Below are 26763 nucleotides of genomic sequence, written 5' to 3' on the forward strand. Positions count from 1 at the left end.
TAAATATTCTTTTCAATATTGATTAGAAGTAAAACATGGGTCAGAGAGAGCTGCTAAAGTTGCTCTAATGTGCTCTAAGTCAGTGAAACTGTAGAGTCTCTCCTAAAGATTCCTGTTTAGATCTAACTGTGGTTTCCAAGTATTGTCAGACAGTGTGAGCAAGTGCCCTCAACCTTCCTTCTACTGGCAGAGTTGGAAGCTACCTCCAGCAGACATTAGGGACTTTGATGAAGCTTGTTACTTCTTAAACTAACAAAGTAATATTTACAAAGTAAATGTTTATGCAGAGGTTAAATTTTGGCTGAGGCAGAAGATTTTGGCTTTAAGTAAAGATTCATGGGATCTTCCTCTGTCTCAAAGTTATGTCTGTTTTAAAAGGTCTCAATCATTAGCTGAGAATGAAAATTGAAGCATAGGAATAGTACTTATAATTCAGAGTTCATGGGATTTATTAGATGCTGAAAACCACAAAATTCCATAACTTTATATTATAAAGGGGCCTTTCAAGTAAATATAAGTTTAAATTTAAAGGTGAAATGAACTTGACAATTTTATAGCTAATACATTCACTTATATTTTTCATAACCGCTTGTGACTTGACTTTCTGCAACAAATTCAATAACACACCAACATATGTAGCCCTTGGAAAGATGGTGTAAAGGGAATTATTCCATGTCAGCAATAAATTTGAACAACTGACAAGCTAAAATCACTAATGAAACCTTCTCTTAAAAATACATTAGAAGTTTTAAGTGTGTGAATACTAATTGAACTTCTGAACTGACTTTGGATCTTGCACGGGGAAGGTAGAGCTTTCTTTCCCGAATGAGGCTTTAGAAAAAGCAAATGTAGTTGGTACATGTTTTTACTCTGCATTACAATGTTGTGGATGGGAATATTGGTATTCTGTGAGTTATAAGGAAAAAATGTTATTTCTTCTAAAGTCAGAAAGACTAATGAAACATTGAAAATATTTACGGATAGGATGAGACTTGCATAGCTCACACTAAAAATAATTGATAAAGGAACTTTCTAAGATATTGCTCTTCAAAATACTTTTTCACGGCGCTGGGAAATTGTTATCACAAACCCCTGTTTAAAAAGAGTAAGTTGGATAATTAGATTGATTAAATTGGGAAGTCTGGACAAATGCGTGGTAATGCTGATATTGTGTTCAGGCAGAAAAGATTTATTCAGTGGCCTTACAAATTATTTGACTTTTCTGAAAGATAGCTTTTGTCAAGGAAGTTCTGTTTATATTTTTAAAGAGACTAAGCATTCGACTTGTAACAAAGTGAAGAGTATCTATACTTTTGGCAAAGGACATCCCCTATACTTCTGGAAGGAAAGTGTATTATTCTTATGTGCTAAATGAAGTAATTCTATAAGCAATCAGATCAGTAAAATCTGTTGTTACTCTGGCATGTCTTTAACAGCCAGTATCAACTGTTTTCGTCTCCCCTGCATTCCTTCCACTAGAAGGCATCCTCTGAGGGGCCTGTCTTATAGGTGCATTTGCGTTGATTAGGCAACTTGTATGTAGAAAGAAAATATTTATAGAAAGTTATAAGTCAATCCAGTGGAGTGATGCATTCAGCCTGGAAATCTGAAAGACTTCTTGCAGTTCAGGTAGCCAGTCATTTAGCACTGATTTTGGACACTTCTGTACTCTATGGCTTTAATTCAGGTTTGGATAGCTTTCTTAATGCAAAGCTGACACAGTAATGATTTCCTGGAGACAGATTTTATTTCAATGAGATTCTAGATTTAGTATTATTCCTAAATTCAGATTAGAAAATCACAGAATCACAGAATAACCAGGTTGGAAGAGACCCACCAGATCATCGAGTCCAACCGTTCCTATCAAACACTAAACCATATCCCTCAGCACCTCGTCCACCCATGCCTTAAACACCTCCAGGGAAGGTGAATCAACCACCTCCCTGGGCAGCCTGTTCCAGTGCCCAATGACCCTTTCTGTAAAGAATTTTTTCCTAATGTCCAGCCTAAATCTCCCCTGGCGGAGCTTGAGGCCATTTCCTCTTGTCCTGTCCCCTGTCACTTGGGAGAAGAGACCAGCACCCTCCTCTCTACAACCTCCTTTCAGGTAGTTGTAGAGAGCAATGAGGTCACCCCTCAGCCTCCTCTTCTTCAGGCTAAACAACCCCAGCTCTCTCAGCCGCTCCTCATAAGGCCTGTTCTCCAGCCCCTTCACCAGTTTTGTTGCTCTTCTCTGGACTCGCTCCAGAGCCTCAACAGCCTTCATAACTTGCTTTCCTTTTTTTTTCCTCCTCATGACCTTTAGATGTGTGACTCTATATTGCTACCTAACTAGGTATTGAATAAGCATAGTAGTAGTTTTGCCTTTCAAGTATGCTTTTGAAATACTTTAAAATCAGCAGTAGGAACATCAAATTCATATTAAGGATTGGTACAACCACTGCAAATACAAAATTTGGAATAAGAAAGGGAGATACAAGAGGATTTTAAAATAGATTGACACTTTTCTATCTTTGTAGATGTTGTTCTCTTGAATGGATAAGCAATGTTACAGAATGCATTTTGCTGTGTAAAATTAAACCTGCAGCTTCTACCCTATGTTTCAAGTGTTAATTGGTGAATAGCTGTCCTTTTTGTTTGCAGGATTTGACATCTATTAAATAGTCAAACACATACAGTATTATTAGTAGTATCTGGGAGAGGATACTGCTTCAGTTACTGAAACAAACACTTTTTTACTTTAACTGCATAGAGCATTTTTTAACAGAATAATTAAATAAATAAAATTACTTCTACTGTTTTAATCACACAAAACAAGCACAACATTTGAGTTTTAATGCAAAGTCTGAGGTAGTTTGTGTTCTTGAGCTAAGATTTTAATAACTACTTATGTTCTTTCTGCTTAAGCATGCGTCCCAACATCTTCTTGGGGATTAGTGAAGGCTCTGCCCAGTACAGAAAATGGTATTATGAACTTATGGTGGATCATCTAGAGCCCTTTGTGACTGCGGAATCAACTCATCTGCGTGTGGGCTGGGCTTCAACAGAGGGCTACTCACCATATCCAGGAGGAGGAGCAGAATGGGGAGGAAATGGCGTTGGTGATGACTTGTATTCCTATGGCTTCGATGGTTTGCATCTGTGGTCAGGTATTATTGCTTTTTTGTTTGTTTGGTTAATTTCATTGCTGTTTTAAATACTAGAATGTTGTTTGCAGTTCCAGTGGATTTGATTTGTTTTCAGCAACAGCAAAGAGAAACATTTTTCAGTTGATACTAGGAGTATACAGAAGCAGAATATGTTTTAAGTTGGTGTTGCATATTTAAAGAATTGCTTTATACAAAATAGTGCAGGTAGAATCATAATTTCTGTTTTATCCTAGGAATTCTTCTTGTTTGTTTACTTGTTTTGTTTTGTTTTGGGTTTTTTTTTCTAGTAGCTTTAAGGCTTTCTTTAAAACTTTACAAATATTAAAAATGAAGTCTGATGGGCATCTAGATTTGTAATTCCTATGTGACAGTGTAAAAACAGCCCGAGATAACTTTTATTTTAGAAGTTTAGAATTACTTTAGAAATGAAGATTTTTAAGTATGCTTTCTGCCACGCATTTTAAAACTGGATTTTTTTTGTTATGGTTTTTTATTTACATAAAATTTACATATTTACATTGAGACTGACTGTTTATTTCAGGTCATGATACATATTCCTTGCTTGCATGTGGTGTGTGTTTGGTCAGGCATTGATCTTTAAAGTATTATTGGCGCAGCTTGGATCTTTTTGTTAATAGTGATTTCTGTGTGCAAATTCTGGTGTTAAAGGAAACAGAACTGAGTATCTGAAGTACTTGTACTTACTGTTAATTCTGCAAATATCTCATTCTCTATTCCAACTGGGTTAGTTCAGCAAAATCAGTATAATGAGAAAGAAAGCTTGTTCTTGTTGCTTTTCTTACTCTTTTTCATGTAATTCAATTTTAATGAAAAGATTCTCAGATATGCAATGGGTAGTCCTGCACATGGACAGTACAAAACTTTCTGAAAAAAATTCCTACTGTGGTTTCTTTCACCTTGTAAGGAAAAGCTTTTCTCCTTTGATTTTGAGGTACTCATGAACAGTAATGAACTGTAGAACTGACTGGAAACTGGGTTGGTTCATTGGTCTGGCAATTCTTACCACTATGAAGATTTAAGCAGCTTTTCTAAAACTCTTTAGCAGACAAGAAAGACATTTTAGTGAGTCAGCAGTATGTATCATTCAACATCTTTGAAGTTTTGGGGCATTGCGGCTTGGTAGGTGGAAAAGAATACAGTTTTACATTTCAAAAGACTTTTCCAATCAAAGTAGCAATGGATTGTACTATTAAGTAATAACACATCAACCGGAGTGGCATCTTAGGAAAGTAACTGCTACTTTGCCCATCATGTCAAATGAGAATCGCTCTGGAACAATGATGCATAATTAATGGTGTCATTAAAGCTCTGTCATAACTGAGCTTGTCAGATGAAGCATTATTACAGAAGAACCAGCAAATAATGAACCAACTGAAGTAACTTTTGTAATTAGGACCTCTTTTAGTGATGAAACAAAAGATTGCTGTAAATCAAAATTATTTTTCTATCCACTGGAAACTTTTTAGTCACAAAAGAAGAAAGGAACAATTGTTTATAGTTCTCAAGTAAGTAATCCAGACCAGATAGAAAAGTCAGACTGCCTTTGTATATGCAGTTTTGGTGTTATATATTAATCTCTATTGTGGATGTGGCTGGTAAATTTGGAGACACTTGTGTCTTCACTGACATTCTCATGTAAAGCATACCTGTGAAACACTGGAAGGACTTTTAAGTAGTTGAATGTTGAAAATCATGGCTGCTGCTCTCCTTCCACAATCCCAGGCTGCATCTTGGTAAGTCTCTGCAGTGACTTTTTAAAATGAATCTTCTGAGCATGAAGCATTTACTACGTTGACAAACAGCAATAATAATTCCTACCCCCGAGCTTCTGTTCTGAACCAAACCTTTATCAGAATCACATTTAATTTACAGTTTTAACTCAGTCCTGCAATTACTTTTTTTTTTTTAAAGCATAAGGCCAGAAAAGACACTGAGATCATTTGGTCTGACTATGTGTTCATCAAAGACCAGTACAGACTTCCGTTAACAGTCAGCCCTGTATTCATCCTAATAACCTTTGTTTGGCTAAATTTTAACATATAAAAAAAGCATCTAGTCACACAAAGTATGCCATACAATAGCTGTACTTAATGGATAGCACTTTTGGCCTTTATTTATCTCTGCTATTAAATATTTGTCCCTTTCTGTGATTTATTTGAAACTAGCTCTCAGCACTTATGATGTTTTTCTCTGCTATTCTCTACTCAGATCTGTGAGTTTGGGGATGGAGAGCTAGTAGAAGGTAGTTTCCTTGCAAACCATTTCTTATGCTGTGCTGCTACTTTGCTTTTCAGCAGTGTTTCATATAGATTTCTCCATTTGTGATGGGTGCTTCCTTAGGATTGCTACATGTCATTCCCCTATCTTTGCTCATGGAACTGGCTGTTCTTAAAGCAAACAAGCTAAGGACAATCCTGTCTTGAAAGGGTGTAGGGAAGTAGCAAGAGAACTCTTTTCCCTACTGGCCTATCAAGAGGGGTAGATTGCACAAGACCATCTGTCCTACAGTCTGGAGATTCTGTGGAGGAATCGGGAAGTTATTTTCTAAATACAGAGTATTGGAAGTTGGGTTTTTTTTATTTTTCCTTGTAGAGGTGATGGTGGTGTGTCTATGAAAGTTTATCTGCAGAAGGATTATTCAGGGTTTTCTTTTAATATTTTTGCTGCCATATGCCATCTTCATATTCTTAGAAATATAGGGCTTCTAGTTAATTAATCCTTTACGTTTACAGAAGTTGTAAAACATAATTAAAAAGTTAGTGCTCTGTTCTTAATATGTATTATGGTTTATCTCCTGCAGGCATTGTGAATAAATTTTTTTTTGTAAACATGTCTAGAGATTTTTATACAATTGTCACTCCATAATTTCCATAAATTTTCTGTTGTAGATGCAGTAAATTTCAAAAACGATCACTTTCTATTTTTGTATTCTATAGGTTATTCCTCTTGGGAAGCAGGTGGGCTTGTGTAAATGTAATTTGATGTAAGAGAGAATGGTCCATTAGAATTCACACAAAACCTATTAAAGAAAAATACATATTTTACCGAATTTATATGCCACAAAACTGCTGATGCCTTTGTATATGCCAGAAAAATGCTGGTTTGTGGTTTGATTATGAAATTGAGTAGTATCATCTTACGTAAGTTTGCAAGGGTACCATGATGTGACTCTTAATAACAGGAAGTACTTTACTGTTCCTAAATAATTTACAGTATGATACTTGTCCTTATCTTTCTTGATGAGGCATTCTTTAGTAAACTGTTGTAGGTTTCATATTAGATATTAATGGTTGCTTTTAAATTTATACTTCTACTACTGTAAGGAATAAAATATATTTTTCTTGGGTTTGACTGTTTATGTGGGTATCAGTACTTTTTTATCACTTACTTTAAATGTAGTTTAGTTGTGTTATTTATGGTTAAAATAGCATTTTATATATAATTCTATGCCTCTGTTTACTGTATTTCAAGCTTAAAAGTGGGTCTTGTATATTATAGGTATTAATGAATTTGTGCTTTATTGCTATTTTTTTTTTTTAGGCTGTGAAAACCTGTATAATATGACAAACATATCTCCTTTACTTCCATAGGTTGTGTAGCAAGAACAGTAAATTCTCCTAACCAACACCTGTTAAGAACTGATGATGTTATTAGCTGCTGTTTGGACCTGAGCGCCCCTAGCATCTCCTTCCGGATAAATGGTCAGCCAGTTCAAGGAATGTTTGAGAATTTCAACATAGATGGCCTCTTCTTCCCAGTTGTCAGCTTCTCTGCAGGAATCAAGTTAGCATCCTGTGTAGTTTTTTTTTATCAATCTCATTTTATTTCTGTGGATGTGAACATGCTGATTATTTCCCTGGCTGTCTTTTCATTTGTCATTTCCCTTTCTGACATGTACTTTGTTACAATTCCAGTTCTTGTGTAGTAGGAGCTACAAAGTAGTCATGAAGAGAGAGTGTAGCTATTTTTTTTCAGCACACCAATGTGGTGAAGAGTTTTGCATGTACACTTTAGAAACAGCTTCTTTATAATTTCGTAGCTAAAAAATTGCTACACATTCAGTCCAGGACAGCATTTTACCTGTATGGGAAGGAAAACATGAATTTTTGATATTGAGAATATATTTGCCCTAATTCACTTCTCATGAGAAAGCCACTGTTATTTGGAGATACATTATTTGCACTTACTGTTAGAAATGTTGGCAGTACACTTTCTTCTTAGCAGGATGAGTTAATATGAATTCAGTCAATCTATATTCTGGTTGCTGGGCTGCTTTTCTATAAAATTTCAAATTACACTTGGAGTGCCAGACTTCTATTTCCACGTATGAGAATCTAATATATCTAATATTAGAAATGATTGTGTGATGTTCTAGCAGGAGGAACAACTTTAGCAGGACTGGCAAAGACTGAAAGCTGATGTCTCTTGGAGACAGAACAATGCTCTGTGAGGGATCATTGAAAGACTATGATGAATAGTTCAAAAGATAAGAGCTATTGCACAATGGGCATACCAGCCTGTCATTCCAGTTGCAAAACACACTTCTTTAGACTTTGCCTTGGATAATACACATACTTTGTCATGAGAGAAATATTTGGCAGGTATTATTCATGGGCTTAGTGTGTTTTTGAAGAGTGTTCTGGTAGAGCATTGACAAAAATCTTGCAGGATACAGGAATAGAAAGGAGACAAAACGGTTCTGTTGTAAGGCTAGGTTTTTTGGGTATTTTTATTTTTGATTCCTTCTGGATGGCAATGTTCTGGGAAGATTTTTCAATATTATGTAATTGCTGCTTCATAATCATCTCATTAATTTAATTTCTCAGTAACAAAAAACTGTGACAGACCTAACATTTTATAATGAATAAAAGAATATTTTCCCCATGGTTTCTGCTAATATGTCAAGTGTATACTTTAGGGTAGAAAATACGGAAGTTTTTTGTATTGCATCCTAGGGATTTAGTGTCCTATGAGGGAAAGGAAAGACTCATATTCCATGGAGTTTCAGGCTCATTTCTCAAGTGACAGAGAATGGAGATCTCCTCAATGGAGATTGTTCAGAGGTGGTTGATGGGTTGTTCTGGATTATAATCAGCCTTCTGAGACTTTAAAAGCTGCTGTGTACTTGATATTTGTGTGTAGTAAATTGATACTTATCTCTCTCTGTGCCTTCTTTTTTGGTCTAACGATTTAGAATACATTTATGGAAGTAGAGATTAACCAGAAGAAAGAATTGCTTACTTTTCCCTGTGTTTTTGTACCTCTTGCTTCATAAACTCCAGCACTACTCAGAGGAGGTTGAATGATAAACAATGGAAATAAGCAGCAACATCTTTTTAAAAAAATAGCATCCAATAGTTGTTAAGCTTACAATTTGATTAGGTTTGACACCACAGGTGTCTCAGTTATCTAAAGCAACTCTGATTTTTACAGGGTACGTTTCTTACTTGGAGGTCGCCATGGAGAGTTCAAGTTCCTTCCTCCACCTGGTTATGCCCCTTGCTTTGAAGCTGTCCTACCGAAAGAGAAGTTGAAAGTGGAGCATAGCCGAGAGTACAAGCAGGATCGTAACTATACAAGAGATCTACTGGGTCCCACTATCTCTCTCTCACAAGCAGCTTTCACGCCAGTTCCTGTAGACACTAGCCAGGTATGGAAAGATTGCATTTCCATTTTCAAATACATATTTTATAGGCCTATATTAGTTCACATGTGATTGAATTTGCAGCTTGTTTCAAACTTTTTTTTCCCCTTGGGATTTGGTTGGTACATTCCATTGTGAAAAGCTGAAAAATGGTGTCTAAAGTCTGTACAGTGCTCACTAGAAAACTCATATATTTCAGTTCACAAACACTGCAATGAAGAATATGTTACCCTTAACTTTAGAGTAGGCAAAAAGGAATATTTGAACTTCTTGTTCTGTTACTAGACATTTTTATTATTGTTTAACTAAAATTACTGAAGACTATGCTTTATGATAAGACTTTCACACCAGATTCAGCTCTAATTCTTTACTGGATTTGCAGATTACTGAGAGTGGCATTTGACTCACTGTGGGCAGTAAATGACATGCATTGAAGTTATAGTTTTCATTGGTTTTTTACACAGTTACAAAAAGCAGTAATTCTTTGATACCGAAGAGCTCTATCTGTGGTCACAAATAACAAGAATTCATTTTACACTGGACAAAAGTTTGAGATGATACAGATTTTTTGCAAACTGTGTACTCAGATTTTACTATACTTAGCAATTCATTCCTGAAAAAAACCCACATAAAGAAGAACAAGCTTCCTAATTTATTGCCATTATGTGCTAAATACAGCATTCTACATGTGTCATGTAATTATTGTTATGCAACAACAACAATTGCAGTAGTGCTATAATAATTCATGGCACCATACATTTGAGGTCTCTGGCTTTTGAGGTAAAGCAGACTTGATTTTAAATTGTGGAGGTGGAGTGATGTGCTGTCCTGATTTCACTTGTCACCTGTCATCATCATCTGATCTCTTTTTTAAATGGCATTCAGTTCTCAAATATTTATATTTGTGTGAAATTTTTTTTACAACATTATCTTGATTGTTGAGATTTTTAGCATTTTTTATGCTGAGAAATAGTGTTGGTGTGAGTAGTTTCTAGCCAGCTGCTGGGTACGTATTTTGTGTCATTTGGAGGACTTAAAACTGTTTTCCCTTACTGGTCAAACTCTGTATCTTGTAAATGCATAGCTTAAAATATTTCTGTTCACCTAGGAGTCCTTGTTCCCTTCAGTCAGTAAGGACTGAAGTATAATTTAGGTCTAGTTGAAAGAACTGGTTTGTTCAGCGTTTGTCATGAATGTTTGGGTGGCACTGTCAAGCAGCTTATTTGTAACAGCGTGTTTCTCTCTTATCTCTTTAGATTGTTTTGCCTCCTCACCTGGAAAGGATTAGAGAGAAATTAGCAGAGAACATCCATGAACTTTGGGTTATGAATAAGATTGAGCTTGGCTGGCAGTATGGACCAGTATGTACCTTCCAACTTGATTTTCTGTTAATTGCATTACATTATTAAACATGTTGTTTTCAATGTGCTAATGGGACGGCATTTTTTTTTCCCATCCTTCCATACTTCGTAAGGTTTTAGACCCTTTCTACCAGAAACAGAAGGAAACCAGCAGTGCTTCTGTATTTCTGAACAAAAATTCTGATATTAAAGCTGTTTGGCACTGAAATTTTCAACCAGTCTAACTGCCAGCACAGAAAGCACACAGTGGGTTTTTCACCTTCTGTTTGTTCGTGGGGTAAGAACCTGCTGGAGTAAGCCAGTAAAAGCAGATATTCTTGGTTCTCTTCACATGTACTGAGTGATGTAACTCTTTGGGAAGTCCCAGTCTTCCTTTTCATGAAAAATATGTATTGCTTATAGGAAATTACAATAAATCTGCTTTTCTCCTTCCTTCTCTCTAGTTCTTCAGGCTCATGTCTGTATTAGGTGCTCCACATAGCTGTTTTCTTATCTCTTTCCTACTTGTCATAGACTGTGACAGAAAAAGAAAAAAGTGGCTTCCGGCTTTGATGCAAAATGCAGTATATTTTGCTGATTAGATTTTTTTTCTAAATCATTCATAAGAAAAAGTATGCATGCTAGTTATTTGGATCCCAAATAGTGCAGTTTATGAAGAACTATTGCTGTGAAGAGTATATAAAAACATACAGTAGGTACTAGATATAAATGTAAAAACACCTGTGCATGTATGGAAAGAGATATGTATTCTATGTTTGCTAATAAGGAGATTTTTGTCTTTTCAGAAGTTCAGATTGCAGACTTAATGTAACTGGGCGTGAGTATTATATTTGGTGTAGCGTATGGCAGTACTTAAAAAAGATTTGATTAACAGAGATCTTTGCTTTTTTTTTTTGTTATTTCTTTGCTCACCAAATCAAACACAAAACCCCAGTTAAATTAATGTGTCGAAACATTTTAATTGTGGTGTAATCATACCAGCTGTGAAGCAATCTACAGGAACTTTTAGAGTACTATTACTTACCATTGAATATCTAATTGTACAGTTGAATACTATTTCAATTTAAACAATATATACTAAATATCAAGTTAAGAAGTGATAAATGTTGTGCTTATATTAAGAATGAAACCAGGTGCTAAATCTTTTAAGTTGCTCAGCTTTCTCTTGCCTTAGTGTTCTATGGTTGAACATGCTCACTTTGAAAATGTGGCAAAGTATATGCAGATCATCTTCTGGAGAGTGACTCGTTTATCGTGATGGTTTCTCACAGTGGGTTTAATAAGTTTAAGCCACAGTTGCCAATTCTAGTTACCTGAATTTATGCACTGCAGTCACTCAGTACTGAGGGAAGGCATGAAACAGAAATCACCTGGTTTAGACGCACTCACGAGAGTACCCTAATCTTTGTTAGATTTATCTTTTTATAATAACTCAAGAGCATGACCCAGTATGTATTTTCTGCAAAAGCAGTGTTTTTTCACTAAGTCAAAAAATGAAAGGCTGAAAGACAGAGAACATGTAGGTTTAAATGTCTCTCCAGATATTAAAAAAATCTGCTGTAGATTGCATTTTATATTCCTTCCTACATACCTATTTCATCAGATCGTAGTATCACCTATGCGATACTCAGTATTGCAAGTGATGTCAGTACTGCCTTTTATGCGTGTAACAGAGTAAAATAACAAGCTAATATAGCAAAATTAAGGACTTTTGTTAACTGGCTTCATTATAAGTCTAAATGAGTGGCATTTAAGTGTCCATCTTGAAAACACCAGATACATCTTTGTTTCTATTAAACTTCTCTGTACATTTAAAACCAGCCATGAAAAACTGATAGGTGTCACGAGTACTGCCACTTACATAAGCTATATGCAAAGCAGCAGATTTTTATTCTGTGCTCAGGAAAAAAAAAGTGGGTGGAAAGGCAACCTACAAAATAAACATAATGGGAGCATTATGTGGTGTAGCTGTGGATTGAAGAGCATCCCTAAGGGAAATTCAATTAACATCGGAATTCTGAGGAAAGCACCTGACATCCAAGATTTAAATTAGCTGTATACAGACCTTAAGTAGTCCTTATTGGAAACTATCCTGAATCTTTATTAATGCAAGTTACTGCAGGTCTTAGAAAGAAATCTGCAAATACACATTTTTTGTGTCTGCTAAAAGGTATTTCTCACTTTAGCTGTTAATGGTTTTGATTAAGTAGCTTGACAGTTGAATTGCTTATATTACCTATCCAAAGAACATTAATCTCATCAAATGAAGATGACTATCGCCTGGAAAGTTTTTTTAAGTCATAAACAAGTGACTACTGTTCAGTTTGATAAACACGTGCTTAGGTCAAAATGCAAAAATACATTGCTCAGAAATGTTAGAGAAATGTGATTTTTTTTTTCACATTACTCTATAATCTAGTTTATATACAGTTTAGTTATGGCTATAGGAAAAAAACAAAACTGACAAAACCAGAAGGTGATAAAAAAATAAGTTTCAGCTATTAGTGATCATAGTGATTTTCATATTCAAACTGTGGGTACTCATGTATAATTAACACTCAGGACTTGAAATTAAAGCAACCTTATAAATAGGTTATTGTTTTCAGATGACTGCTTTTCCTTCCACCACTCTTACACACAATGTTTATGTCTCAATATTAGGCTTTTATTTAAGTATAATCTTACATACTGCATGTGGATTCATTGCCATGATGCTAGAATTTTTTTCAGTATGAGACATTTGCATTGAAATATCCAAAAAACCCTCTTTATTTGATGGAATATGCAGGGCAAGCGATCAGAGTAAGTGTGACAGATTGTTTTTCTGAAAGTCAAAGATTTCATGTCAGTTTATATGCAAGTGATTTTCTTATCCTGCTAAATAACAAATATGATTCTGTATGTGAGCAACAGATCAAACTGTTGAGAACATATTGTACCCAGCTCAATGGTACCACTTCACTGAGAATTCCTGCCTTGGTCTTTTTTGAGCTAAAATAATTTAGAAGCTATATGATATTCACCACAGGAGTAAAGATAAATTTGTAAAAAGTGTAACTATTAGGTTTCTTAACTTCAACTGTTAACATTACATTTTCCAGCAGAATTGTCTGATTAATCAAAAGTTGTCAATAATGTTATTTTTAAATAACTTTAACTTTGCAGCTTTAAATATTTATGTAAATGGTAGTTTATGCTCCATGAAAGATCAACACAAAAGTATTTTAATACATGGTTAAAATGTACTCTAAATAGAGGAAATGTTAACACTTAATTGATGTATTTTAGCTAATACTTGCAAAATAATATTTTTATCAAGACTTATTGCAAGACATAATCTTTGTAGCTTGTGTCCACTGAACTCTAGCATGATAAAGATGCAAAGAAGAAGTAGAATGCTCAGTAATCCCGGACTCTGAGGTTGCCATTCCTAGTTATGGCCAGTATTAGACTACAACTGTGTAGTAGTGTTGCAGGTTAAAAATGGTTCTAATTAAATTTTTAAGTTTATAAATTGTGGGATTTTGTAAATCATATTCTTAGTGACTCTTGCTTTCACTATTGTAAATTAATCTTCCAGTCATTTATGACTGTTAAGCAGTTGTGTTCTCCTTGTGTACTTCTAGATGTAACTAAGGAACAACTATTTTGAATTAAGTGGTAGGGTAAATTTATCCTTTATATTGTTACTTTTGTAGGATAAGGACTTTAGTACTATTTGTACCAACATATTTATACAAACTGGATGCATAATTTTTCAAATATGGTGCAGAAGATGAGTTGTTATTTTATGGCTGTATGAAAAAGCATAACATAGACTGCACTGTTCTTGAATTTTGCATATTTGTTGTGAACATGTGTATAATGAAGTGTACAAACCAGCATTTATTCCACTTGAAATCTAGATATCTGAAATTTATTTGCAAGTGCAAATTCTGCCTCACTTGAACAGAATTATCATGGTCTGAGAATACAGATTACTTTGTCTTAAAGTGTTGTTCGGTTTAAGTAATTCTGATGGATCAGCTTTAAGTACTTTGTAGTTAGACTCTTTTTAAATTTCTTCTAGTTTTTAAGACACATTAAACTTATTTCTTTACTGTCTTTTCAGGTTAGGGATGACAACAAAAGACAACACCCATGCTTAGTGGAGTTCTCAAAATTGCCAGAGCAGGAAAGAAATTACAACTTGCAAATGTCACTTGAAACATTGAAGTAAGTTGCTAGAACTTATAAAGAGAGTTTCCTAAGGAGTTGCGGTTCACAGAATTATAATTTGACATATGAACTGCAATTTAACATGTAAGTGAGGGGAAATAAAATGAAAATGAAGGAGCGAGATGTGTTAATGAATAAGGTATTGAGCATTGAAAATTACTTTGATAGTCTTTTTGATATCTGTGGAATTTTTGAGTTATTGTGTTAATGCTGATTATGAAATGGCAACTCGGAAAACTTTTATCTAGTTTGGGTGAAAGAAATACATCCAAGCTTTGGAAAACCCTGCTTCTTACTTCGTTGAATTGAGTTTTGTTTAATGGCTTTTAATTTTCTTTATTGATAAAACACGCTTTGATGAACAATAGATATTTTTTGGATTTAACTAGCAAAGAACTTTTCTTCAGGAGCCCTTACTTTTATTTATGTCTCATCTGTGCATATTGCCACAAAACAGCAGTAGCATTCCCTCCTTTTGTGGATGAGCGGTTAGATGTGTGAATGTCATGGACGCGCTCCAGTTTTGTTGTTTTGTTTTCTGTTTTGCTGCCAGCTCTACTACATGAGAGAGGCAGAAAACAAGGAACTTCTGAATCATATTATTGGCACAATATATTTTCAATATATTGGGATGTCTATATATTTCAGTATAATTGAATACGTTCATGAACTATAAAAGTGTTATACTATATGAAATGTCAAGACTTAGGAATGAGTTACCTCTAAAAATGTCATGGGTTGAAATATGCCTGCTCATACTGTTTCTACACATTTGTATATATATTTTGTAGTTTGATCTTGGGTTTTTGTTTGGTTTGTTGGTTTTTTTTGATGCTTACCATTTTGTGATGGATTTTCCTGTTTCTGCCTATTTATTCAGTTGTGTGTGATAATTACATCTGTCAATATTATGCTAAGGGCCACTTCAACCATTTCTTGTTTTCTTGTTCAGCTTTGAAGTGCTTATGGGGTCTTTCAGGTTCTACCAGTATGGTATGCTATTTTTATCTCACTGTGGTCCTCTGCTTTGAATTTGCTGTGTCTGAGTAGAGATAGTGTAGGGTTCAAATTCCTATCAAGAGAATTACAAGAAAATTGGAGTTACTAGGGGTTAGCCCCTCTGTACTGCGTTGCAGTGTAAGATGTATCCTCTTACTTCTGCTGGAGATGGGTATGATTTACACCTACTGAAATTTAGCTCATGTGGTATTTTTAGCAGATAGTGTATTTTGCAGGAGGTGACCACTGCATGTTGATTTTTTCATATCTAACTTTCAGTCAGGGTTCATGGGTTGTAACAGTAGGATTTACTTGATGTAGCCAGCACTAAAAGCTTGCTGTAAAAATCTTGAAACATACAATTTATCTGCTAAGAGGAATACTGCTAGAGCAATGTTTAGCCTCTTTTTTTTTTTTTACCCAGTCATTTCAAGAGCAGTAAATATAGTTAAAGCAAAACTAGAAAATATTGTTTTAACTGGAGACAAGAATAAATAAAAAGCTTATTTTCCAGCTTTCTCCCAAGTCGGGAAAAATGGGAATGGAGTCCAAGATTTATACTTGTGGTTTCTTCTGTGCAATCAGTTTCAATCAAAAATATGATTTTGAGCAACTTCTGATCTCACTCCAAAATGGCCTCTGACTTTTATCCAGGGTTTCTTTTCATTTCAGTGTGAATAATTTAGTAATGCACCTAGGTTAAAGAAAGTAACAGTTGATAATCCAGTATTGAATGTAAATGCAGGAGCAAATAATTGATGAGTTACAGATCAAATCCTGGAGATGAATGAAGGTTAAGTCACACTGCTGGATAGTGTGACTGTAAGGAAAGGAAGAGGTCTGAAATAATTGGAAACCTGATTAATACTGTTGATCCAACTGTAAAGTTATATAGAGTGTGCTTGCTTTCTGAAATGATCTGTATCTGGTAGAGTCAGGCCAGAAAGGCCTGCCTTGCACAGCGGCTTTGTGGTGGAAGCCTTGTGGTACAAAATACACTATATCTAGGTTGGATCCTTTTCTCTGAAGTGGATTAATCTGCAGCGTCCATATCCGGCATTAAGATGGCAGTTTTGGGCTAATGCTTATTGTGTGTTCTGCTGTCAGTCCTCTCTTCAGTAGCATGTCCTCACAAAATCCAGATCCAATTAAACCTCTGAATAACAGCGTCTCTTTGTAAAGAAGACACACTGTAAGGATAACAATTGACATTACCTGCCTTTTCTCCTTTTCATCAGCTTTGAAGTAAATAACATGACATAAACAGATTTTGATATAAAGCAGTATGAATAAGTATATAAATCAGAAATGTACATTCCAGTGGCTGAGACTCTTTCCACTGATGCCTCATATAGCTAAAAGGTCATATGATAGTTCCACCTTGAAGTAGTCCACTTGTATTTTTACTAAATTTTTTATTAATGTCTTGTGGCATTTTGACACTGTCAGAAAGCTTGTTACCTATTTTTCAATAGGCTTTTGTTGGTCTTTATATATTATATTGTTGTCATTCCCATAAGTCTCATTTGTTGTATAGTGCTATGTATATACAAAGCTGCAACTCTGAATACAGAAACACTGGCAGTCGTTTATCTCTGATTTCTGTGTCCTAGAACCCTGCTGGCATTAGGCTGTCATGTTGGAATTGCAGATGAACATGCTGAGGAAAAAGTGAAAAAAATGAAACTTCCAAAGAAGTAAGTTGAAATTCAAATGCAGGTGTTTGGCTTGTTTTTGGTTTTTTTTTGTTTGTTTGTTTTGTTAGCTAGTGTGAGTTAAGTGAACTGTATTTTAACAATTTGATATTTATATTGCTAGCTGGTACTTGGATTTGCAGTATTGTGCAAGTGAATTAAATTTTGTGCTTTTGAAAAACTTTTTTGAAAAATTTTGTGTTTAAAGTTTGTGCTTTTGAAAAACTGCAGATAAATCACAAATCTAAGACATTATACTTCCTAATTTAAGAAAAGTGATAATGCTGAATATTTCTAATGCCATTAACAGTTGTAACTTCAGAAACCTGAGGTACTACCATATGCACCAAGTCAGAATTTTGATACATCACATACAATTGATAGAAAAAGTGAGTAAAAAGGACAGAAAAAAACCCCACAGCCATATTTTCAGTAGCATCAGATGTTTGTTGAGCAAAAATAGAGCAAAGATTTCATGATCTGGTTACATTTGTGCAGCTGTAAGTCTGGATCATGGTTTTTTGTGGGATAGTCTGGTAGAGATTCACAGAATCACAGAACCACTAGGTTGGAAAAGACCCACCGGATCATCGAGTCCAGCTGTTCCTATCAGTCATTAAACCATGCCCCTCATCACCTCATCCACCTATCCCTTAAACACCTCCAGGGAAGGTGACTCAACCACCTCTCTGGGCAGCCTGTTCCAGTGCCCAATGACTCTTTCCATAAAAATTTTTTTCCTGATGTCAAGCCTGAACTTCCCCTGGTAGAGCTTGAGGCTATACCCTCTTGTCCTGTCCCCTGACACTTGGGAGAAGAGGCCAGCACCCTCCTCTCTACAACCTCCTTGCAGGTAGTTGTAGAGAGCAATGAGGTCTCCCCTCAGCCTCCTCTTCTCCAGGCTGAACAACCCCAGCTCTCTCAGCCGCTCCTCATAAGACTTGTTCTCCAGCCACTTCACCCTTCCAGCAGCTTTGTTGCTCTTCTCTGGGCATGCTCAGAGAAGGGTTACCCAGAGAAGGGTTACTCTCAATTAGACTGGACTTAACTGTAACAAAATGTTAGAGGCAGTGTGAAGAGCTAAATCTTTCATGAGAGATATTACTTTCACTGCATGCTATTTATTTCTGTTCCTGTAGATGATACAGATGTGTTATGCCAACATTTTGTTAATTTTCCCATGATAATTTAAGTTCTCCTATATGTCTAAACCAAAAACTTTATGCTATTATGAAAACCGAAAGGAATAGACATCACTTGAATGTGATAGCTCATCTGCTCTACTTTCTAAGACATTTTTCAACTTATTTTGTATATTCTTGTCTTCGTTTCTAGCCTTTTGCTTTTTTTCTATTCTACCATCCTGTTGTAACAATGAAGACTGTAAAATGCTAAGAACGAGTGAGTTTGTTTTAAAACAGCTTTTCTTGACCATTTTGAACAACTAGCTAAAGTGTACTGAAAGCACAACTTTTGCCGTTGGAAATTCTCTTTCTACTGGGAATTTTTTTCCTAATATAACTTTTAAGTTTTTAAATAAAACATCCTTCAATAATTTTTTATTTCAAATATTCAAATATCTCAAATATCTGAAATATTCAAACTCTCTATTTTAATAAATTCTAAATACTAAATGTTTCTATGGGTGAAGAAAAGCCCTCTAAATTAAATGGGAAAGGAAAAAAGAATTGTCAGAATAAACCCACAATTTAAAAAAAAAAATTTGCTATAAATTTCTCTTGTAAAAGAAGTCATCTAGACTCTGAAAGTCTTGAATCATGAGGACAGAGTATGGACTAAGATAACTTGAAAACATATGTACCTCTGTTACTGTAACTTTAGGTGATGGCACAAATAAAATTTTCAAAGTGCTTTTTGTAAGTCAGTGGCAGGTCAATATGGTGGTGATAATGTGCAGTTAAACTTTCACCTTGAAAATTATTCCACATTGCTTTACTGACTTTACTGTGATAAAATTGTGAGCATTCTTAGAGACCTCAGTTATTCTGACTCTGCTCTTCTGTTGAAATAGCTGTGGCTGTTGGAGCTTTTATGCACAACATAACATGAATGTGGCAGGAGAGAACACAGTAATTGCCAGCCTGGTAATCACACTTCTGTGTTATTCACACTCTCCTGTAGTGCCTGATTTTACTCACTGAGGCAACTTCACAGCTACCTGAGATGTAACCATGATGGCAGTTAGATAGTGTGTGGGAGACAGCAGCACAACTACCAACTGTTTGCTTAATTCTGTAATACAGATTTACTGATTGATATATGGATGATTGATTTTTGAATTGATGTTCTTGAGCTGTTGTTTTCTGACTTAATTTTTTTTTTAATGTGGTAATTTTGAAAAAAAAATACAAGAAAATAACAAAGTTTTTTAGAAAACGGACAATTATTGAAACTAGCAATTCTTTTAACACCCCAACATATATAATTTCAGTCAGATGATATTGTTGTTTATTTTTCACAGACCCCTTTTGTTATGCCCAAAATAGTATGTTGTTTGTCAACATGGTCAAGGAGAAATACTAAGGAATATTCAGCGCATTTCCACCAGCTCTGGCCTGGGTCCACAGGGAAGCACCAGCTCTGCCACTGAGAATGCTTCTTCCCTCTCTCCTCCTCCAGCCTTGGTTTCTGCAAGCCTGTTTTCCCACACTTCTCCCCCCACTCCTCTCTGCCTGTGCAGCGTTTTGCCCTTTCTTAAAAATGTGTCTCAGCTTGGCTGAGGGGCTCAGCTTTGGCCAACAGCAGATTCCTTTGGACTTGGCTCTGCCCAGCATGGGGCAACCCTGGCCACTCTTCACAGAGGACTCCCTGCAGCACTCCCCCTACTAGCACCTGGACATGGACACCAGTACAGTCCCTGTCTGTCTGCCCCCTGCTTTACTGTTCCTGCTTCCCTTCCCCTTGCACGTTTCTTCATCAACTGAGGTAGGGGAGGCAACATCTGCCACCATGGTGATGCTGCATAGTATCATTGGTTTTTGTGGTAAATTTTGTAAGATCTGATGTTCTGCATCCATCACCATATGGATTAATCCCTTATTGAAGAACGTTTGATCATAAGTTAAGTGAGAGATGAGTGTAATCAATTTGATGGGAACAACTTCCTAAAAGTAAACAACACTTCACTCTCAGGAGCACTAAAAGTAGTGAGGAAGTTATCTCTCTGTTCTGAATCCATGCTTGTATTTTAAACATTTGCTGCTATGATTTGAAGGGTAGTTAAGATATTTTAAGTATTATAAAGGTAAGTTTTTATTAGAAGGACTACATATGTGATGTAATATGTACATATGTTGGGTAAGCCATTTGACCTGCTTTCTCTCGCATCCCTTTATGTAATAGGAAGAATATATTTTCATGCTTCAGTAGGAAGTAGATAGTAAATATTATTAATTGCTCAGAGGTAACAATAATAGTGCTCATGTAAGTATTTCAATGAGCAACATTTTAATCTATTACTTTAAATATCTGAAAGTACTGAAATACTTCAAAACTATTTTTGGTTCAGACCATTTTGGGCTACTTTCATTACCAGCTACTTCATCCAATGGAGTTGAAAAATTAAATGTTGGTGCATTATTATTCTTTATGTTCAAAGACAGATTATTTATATAGATATATTGCACACATGTCACTTCTTACCTTTGTGGTTTCTATTGCTTTTTTCTTATTGAAAAGTAACTGCAAGTTCTATGGTTTTTGACAGCTACCAGTTGTTGAGTGGATATAAGCCTGCCCCGATGGATCTGAGTTTTATCAAACTTACCCCCTCTCAAGAAGCTATGGTGGATAAACTAGCAGAGAATGCTCACAATGTGTGGGCAAGGGACCGTATAAGGCAAGGGTGGACATATGGTATCCAGCAGGTAAGTGCTAACTTCAATCACTGGAAGAAGTACCTAACTGTTGAGATATTTCACAGTTAAACAGGAATAACGGGGATCAAAAAACCCAGGAAGAAGCAGCTAATGAATGCAAGACTGTCAGTCAAAGAAAGCAAAAATACATAATTAAAGCAACCCTGCTAAATCGTCTAATAGTATGATACTCTTAGGAGCAATATTAGAAAAAATGGTGGTGTGTTCTTGTATGCTATTAAAAAAAATTGCATGCAGGAAGCTTATATGCTGTAGTATTTTAGGAAATGTAAACGCTGACTGTCAGTAGGGGAATAATTTAGATGTTTGCAGTTGTGGGAATTGAATAATTTTGTTTTTCCAGGAAAATCAGAATGTAAACTTCTAGTAATCACTATGCTAATACATTGCATTTCTGGCAGAGGCCATGTTTAACTAGGAATAGTTGTCAGTCTCCAGGTTCCAATCCTACTTTAGTAACTTTTTATCTGTGAATAGCAGTGATATGTGGTAGGTATCACGGTATGTTATAAGGTACAGGAGTAAAAATTAAGCATGGTGGGTTGTTAATAACAAAAGTCTGGGTCTTTGTTTTCTTTAAAAAAAATTAAACTAATCTAGTATACAATGAGCCTTACATATTATTTTTCAAGACAACTGCCATGTCAATTTTCCCTGAGGAGTATTCTATTCTTGTCATTATCTGTGAATTTTATATAAAGAAAGGTGTCTTTTCTAATGTTAATATTGTGTGGTAGCATATCACAGTGAAATGGTAGGAAAATTCACCCCTTGGGAAAATAAACAAGTTTTCATGGTTTTGCACTGGGCATAAAAGATCATTATTTTTGCAAAAATGACAAATAACTGTTTTGTAGGTACATATACTTTTTCTTGCCTACAAACAGTGTTTGTTTTTGACAGAAATTCAAGTTAAACATTTCAGTTCAGCACATTTCAGATATTGTTTTGTATTTATTTTCACAAAGACAAAATCCATTCTATTTGCAAAACTTGTGTATAAAAACAGTAAATGTGGTTTTGTAGATACTAAGTTAAGCACTTTAATTCACCTCATCACATACTGACAAAGTGCAGTGGCAAAATATATGCTGTATAGGATTGCAGCATTGTCCATTATAGTATTTTACCATAAAGCTCTCATTTTCATACTTTGTAAACCATTTAGGAAATCTGTGTTTGGGTCTAGGCAGACAACGAACAAATTCTTGTATTTGCAGATTGAGATATATGTAATATCCCTTAGTAGACAGACATTTTTGATAGTTCAGCATTGATGAAATACTGCATCTTTGAGTAAGGGAAGTTGGCCCTTCGAAATGTTAACATTTCTGATAGCATTTTAATCATGAGAAATGTTAGAAGGGATGATTCTCTGTTGTCAGGTAGAGGAAGTGGGTAAGTTCATTTTGGAGCCATTATTTGTCCTGTGTTTATGAAGGCAGTGCACAATTCGCTTCTAGAATGAGAGACCATATGTTTTTAAATGCTCAAAAGAAATATTTATTTTATATTAAAGAATGCACTCAATAATTAACACTATGCTTTCCATACTTTTTATTCTCCCAGAAGCCAAACATTTCCAATACAGGGCCTTGCCAATTAGGAGATTTGAAATGAATGAAAGCTGGGAAACAGTTGCAGCTTTCATAGAGCCCTGGCATTTCCCAAATTGAATTTAGTTTTGCAACAGAATTTATTTGTTAAGATGAAGTTAAGAATTTCTGGAATGAAATTAATCTCTTAGGTAATTACGTTTGTAATTAACACAGGGAAAATTAAAACCCACAAGTCTAATGTGCTAAATAAAGTTTCTTAGATCTTGAAGATAATTTAACCTACCCTGTGTATCTCTATATCTTTAAAAAAAAATCAACACAAACCCCACATATTTATTGGTGTGAATTTTCAGTTAAATTATATGTTTTCTGATTTAGTGAGGTATTAAGTAAGAAGGGCAGGTAAATGGTGCTGTCAAAGACTTTTTTTCAGTGTTACTGGCTTGGGAATGATAAGTGAAAGATGTGGTGGGAGTGGGTGGCAATAAAATAGAAGTCTTCTTTACAGCTACATGATGTGTTTATACATTGTCTTTATGTATGTTTTGATGTGGTTTTGCTTTTGAAGAGGTATAATGTAAGAGTAATCAATCATTATTTTTATTATGGTTCCCAAAAGGCAATAGAGTTGCCACAGGCCACAGATTTGGTTTAAAAAATAAAATAAAAACATTGATTAGACAAATCTAGTACAGGATGTAGCCTAAAATCAAATACTTCAAATTAATGTTAGAAGAATCATGAAGTCTGTCTTAGGTTCTCAGCGCTGTGTTTGGGGGAAGAATTTGACCTTACTGTTGAATCTAAACTATTCTGGACCTGTGAAGAGACATTTTGAGGCTCACCTGGAGAGAGAAGAGGGAAAGAGGAGGCCTATGTGATCTATTTGCTGAACAGCTCTCTATTTTATTTACTGACTCTTAAAATATTGTTCTGAGGGACATCCTTGGAACTCAGACCTCCCCTAGGCTCCCTGCCAATTAAGTGCCTGGTCACTGGATGACAAAGTTCAACATCCAAATTAAATCTGCACTCACTTATTACAGTTTATAGTCTGGTGTGAGAAAACTTGTGAAAGAAAGAAGTATAGTTTTGAACCCCTTGTAACTACTCAAAGATACCTAACTGGACAAATAAGAATTAGGTATCTAAATCCATTCTAATGGTGAAGGACAAGCTATTATATAAAGAGGTTTTTGCTATCACTTAGAACTGCCAAGTTTTTAAATTAAATCACAGCCCCTAGTTAGGCTTTTGAACATGTTTTAAGAAGTCAGTGTGAATCAGACTCTGATTTTGACTACCAGTTTGTGCTTGGAAAGAGACTTAGAGAAGTGCTTCTACTCTAAACCTTGACTCAGCTTAGGTATAAAATCAGTATTATACTGTTCCTTACTAAGGCAAAGACAATTATGGGCATGCAAAGAAGAACCTGGAGAATTTAAAAGTAAAAAGCTTAAGTGCATATGAAGCTGATCAAATTTAGGTTTGGGAAGCCTGAATATTTGGAGTTTTGCAGTCTTGAGTGACCCACCGGATCATCGAGTCCAACCATTCCTATCTGCCACTAAGCTGTCTCTGAGCACCTCGTCTTTTAAATACTTTCAGGGATGGTGTCTCAACCACCTCCCTGGGCAGCCTGTTCCAGTGCCCGATGACCCTTTCTGTGAAAATTTTTTCTCTGATATCCAGTGTGAACCTCCCCTGGTGCAGCTTGAGGCCATCCCCCCTTGTTGTGTCCCCTGTCACTTAGGAGAAGAGGCCACCTCCCTCCTCTCTACAAGCTCCTTTCAGGTAGTTGTAGAGAGCAATGAGGTCTCCCCTAAGCCTCCTCTTCTCCAGGCTAAACAACCCCAGCTCCCTCAGCTGCTCCTCGTAAGACTTGTTCTCCAGCCCCTTTACCAGCTTTGTTGCTCTTCTCTGGACTCGCTCCAGAGCCTCAACATCCTTCTTGTGGTGAGGGGCCCAGAACTGAACACAGGATTCGAGGAGTGGTCTCACCAGTGCCGAGTACAGAGGGAGAATAACCTCCCTGGACCCGCTGGCCACATTGTTTCTGATACAAGCCAAGATACCATTGGCCTTCTTGGCCACCTGGGCACACTGCTGGCTCATGTTCAGTTAGCCGTCAATCAACATCCCCAGGTCTTTCTCCTCCAGACAGCTCTCAAGCCAGACTTCTGCTAGTCTGTAGCACTGCACAGGTTGTTGTGCCCCAAGTGCAGGACCCGGCATTTGGCCTTGTTAAACCTCATGCCATTGGACTCAGCCCAGAGGTCCAGCCTGTTCAGATCCCTTTGCAGAGCCTCCCTACCCTCCAGCAGATCAACACTTTCACCCAGCTTAGTGTCATCTGCAAACTTGCTAAGGGTGCACTCGATGCCTTCCTCCAGGTCATTGATGAAGACATTGAACAGGGCTGGACCCAGCACTGAGCCCTGGGGTGCACCACTTGTGACCAGCCTCCAGCTGGAGTTAACTGTGTGATTCATTCAAACTGACTGAAGATTTTGTATGCTGAGTGTGGCACTATTGTTGAGAACATAATGATGTAGTGCAGTGAACAGTGTCATAGTTGTGCTTTCAATAGAGTATGGTCGTTAAAGATCGTCAAGAGCTCAGGGAGCGTTTGTGACCTTCAGGAAACAGATCAACAAGATCAACAATATACTTCCTTATTCTTGGCAGACAAATTACAGTAGTATCATGTACAGTTAAGCAAGTAGATGATGTCCTTGAAAGCTTTCACACCAATAGCGTGCCCTATATTAGCTACCATGCTTGGGGTGTTGAAGTTGATTTCCACTTAATTAAATTATTTTTCTCCTTTCAAATAATTAAGTTTTTTTTTTATTCAGGAAAGAAGACAGATAACAATGTGCAGATAAAAAATACTCTTCATTAAAAGTCAGAAGAAGAGAGCAGAGTAGCAAGGTGCTCCTTTCTGGCTGCAGTGCAAAGTTGCTTTTCATTTATCTAACATACATATCCCATGGCAAGCTTTTAGCTGTTGTCCATGCTGCTATGTGCTTCTGCTTGACTCCAACAGTTTGTTTCACGGGCTGCATTTTGTCATCCCATCGTATTACTGTGACATGTTACAGTACTGTAATAAAGTGACTTGATGTTATGCTGTATAATACTATAAACAGATCTTGCAGAGCTATGAAATAGTTTCCTAAGGGAAAGAAGCTTACAGAGTTTTGAAAGTAGATGAACTAATCACTGGAAAATATGTTGTAAGCAGCGATCATGCTGTATCTGCAGGATGGATTAGATGGTCCATGATCTTATGTTCCATCATGAGTGTCACATCATTTTGGGATTACATAATATGAAATAGTAAAGGGATACTGTCAAGTAGTTCATGTATAAACCATTTCTTTCCTGTTATAATCTGGTGGGGAAAATACCTTCTAAGTTCCAGATTTTTTTCTTCTTATAAATCCGCTACTGCTGGTCAGGATTTTTTCTTAACAAGAGGTAGCTGCTCTTCGTGCTTGACTATACACAGTATTTTTGTTCTGCTGCTGCAGAGCCAACCACCCAGCCAGCAGAGGGAGCACAAGTTAACTAATAAGTCCTGTTCCCAGATCTGTGCTGACAGCTTTGATGACAGTGATCACAAACAAGTAAGTACTTTTTAGTAGGACAGACTCACGGTAGTTTATTGTTTCACGAAGGGAGCAAAAGGAACAAGAAAGGTAGGAAAAATACATATTTTTGCTTAAAAGATCATATTAAATATCAAGGGTAAGTGGAAAACCAAGAACAATCCGGTATGAAAATACTTGACAGTGTCCCTTTAAGGGAGAATGTGGTTGCCTGCAAGCTGGTCTTCTCTGAACTAGGGAAATGGTAAATGATCCAGGACAGGGGATGGAGGTATATCCAGGCAAAAGAACAATATAGCCTTGGTGTAAGTCAATTACAATAATCATATTTGTGTTGAGAGAGAGTGAGCTTTTTTAAATTGTTTTTATCACGTACAGATTGTGACATTATGTCCTGTCCTACGTACCTGAGTTTTATGGGGGGGTATTTTAAAGGAATTTTTTCATAACAAATTGACTGAAAAATAGCATTGAAGTATAAAAGGATGCATTTGTGACTAAATTTTCAAAATCAAATGGAAAATATTTGAAACCCACATAGTTTATCTATGAACTTAAACTATTGGTTGATGCTCATAAAACTATGATGCCATGTACACAGGCAT

At 36.0% G+C, this 26763-nt stretch overlaps 1 protein-coding gene across 5 annotated transcripts in view; it reads left to right on the forward strand.

Annotated features, from left to right (window-relative positions):
- The window catches only part of RYR2 (ryanodine receptor 2), a 370828-nt gene that overhangs the window by 195970 nt on the left and 148095 nt on the right, over positions 1-26763 (forward strand). For all 5 annotated transcript variants that reach the window (XM_069852347.1, XM_069852349.1, XM_069852348.1 and 2 more), the window contains 7 exons: positions 2908-3149; positions 6761-6953; positions 8604-8820; positions 10071-10175; positions 14287-14390; positions 17006-17089; positions 20814-20973. In XM_069852347.1, coding sequence (XP_069708448.1) covers positions 2908-3149; positions 6761-6953; positions 8604-8820; positions 10071-10175; positions 14287-14390; positions 17006-17089; positions 20814-20973 — 1105 coding nt within the window. The remainder of the gene's footprint in view (positions 1-2907; positions 3150-6760; positions 6954-8603; positions 8821-10070; positions 10176-14286; positions 14391-17005; positions 17090-20813; positions 20974-26763) is intronic.

This window comes from Phaenicophaeus curvirostris, chromosome 2 (assembly GCF_032191515.1).
Source record: "Phaenicophaeus curvirostris isolate KB17595 chromosome 2, BPBGC_Pcur_1.0, whole genome shotgun sequence".
NCBI lineage: Eukaryota > Metazoa > Chordata > Aves > Cuculiformes > Cuculidae > Phaenicophaeus > Phaenicophaeus curvirostris.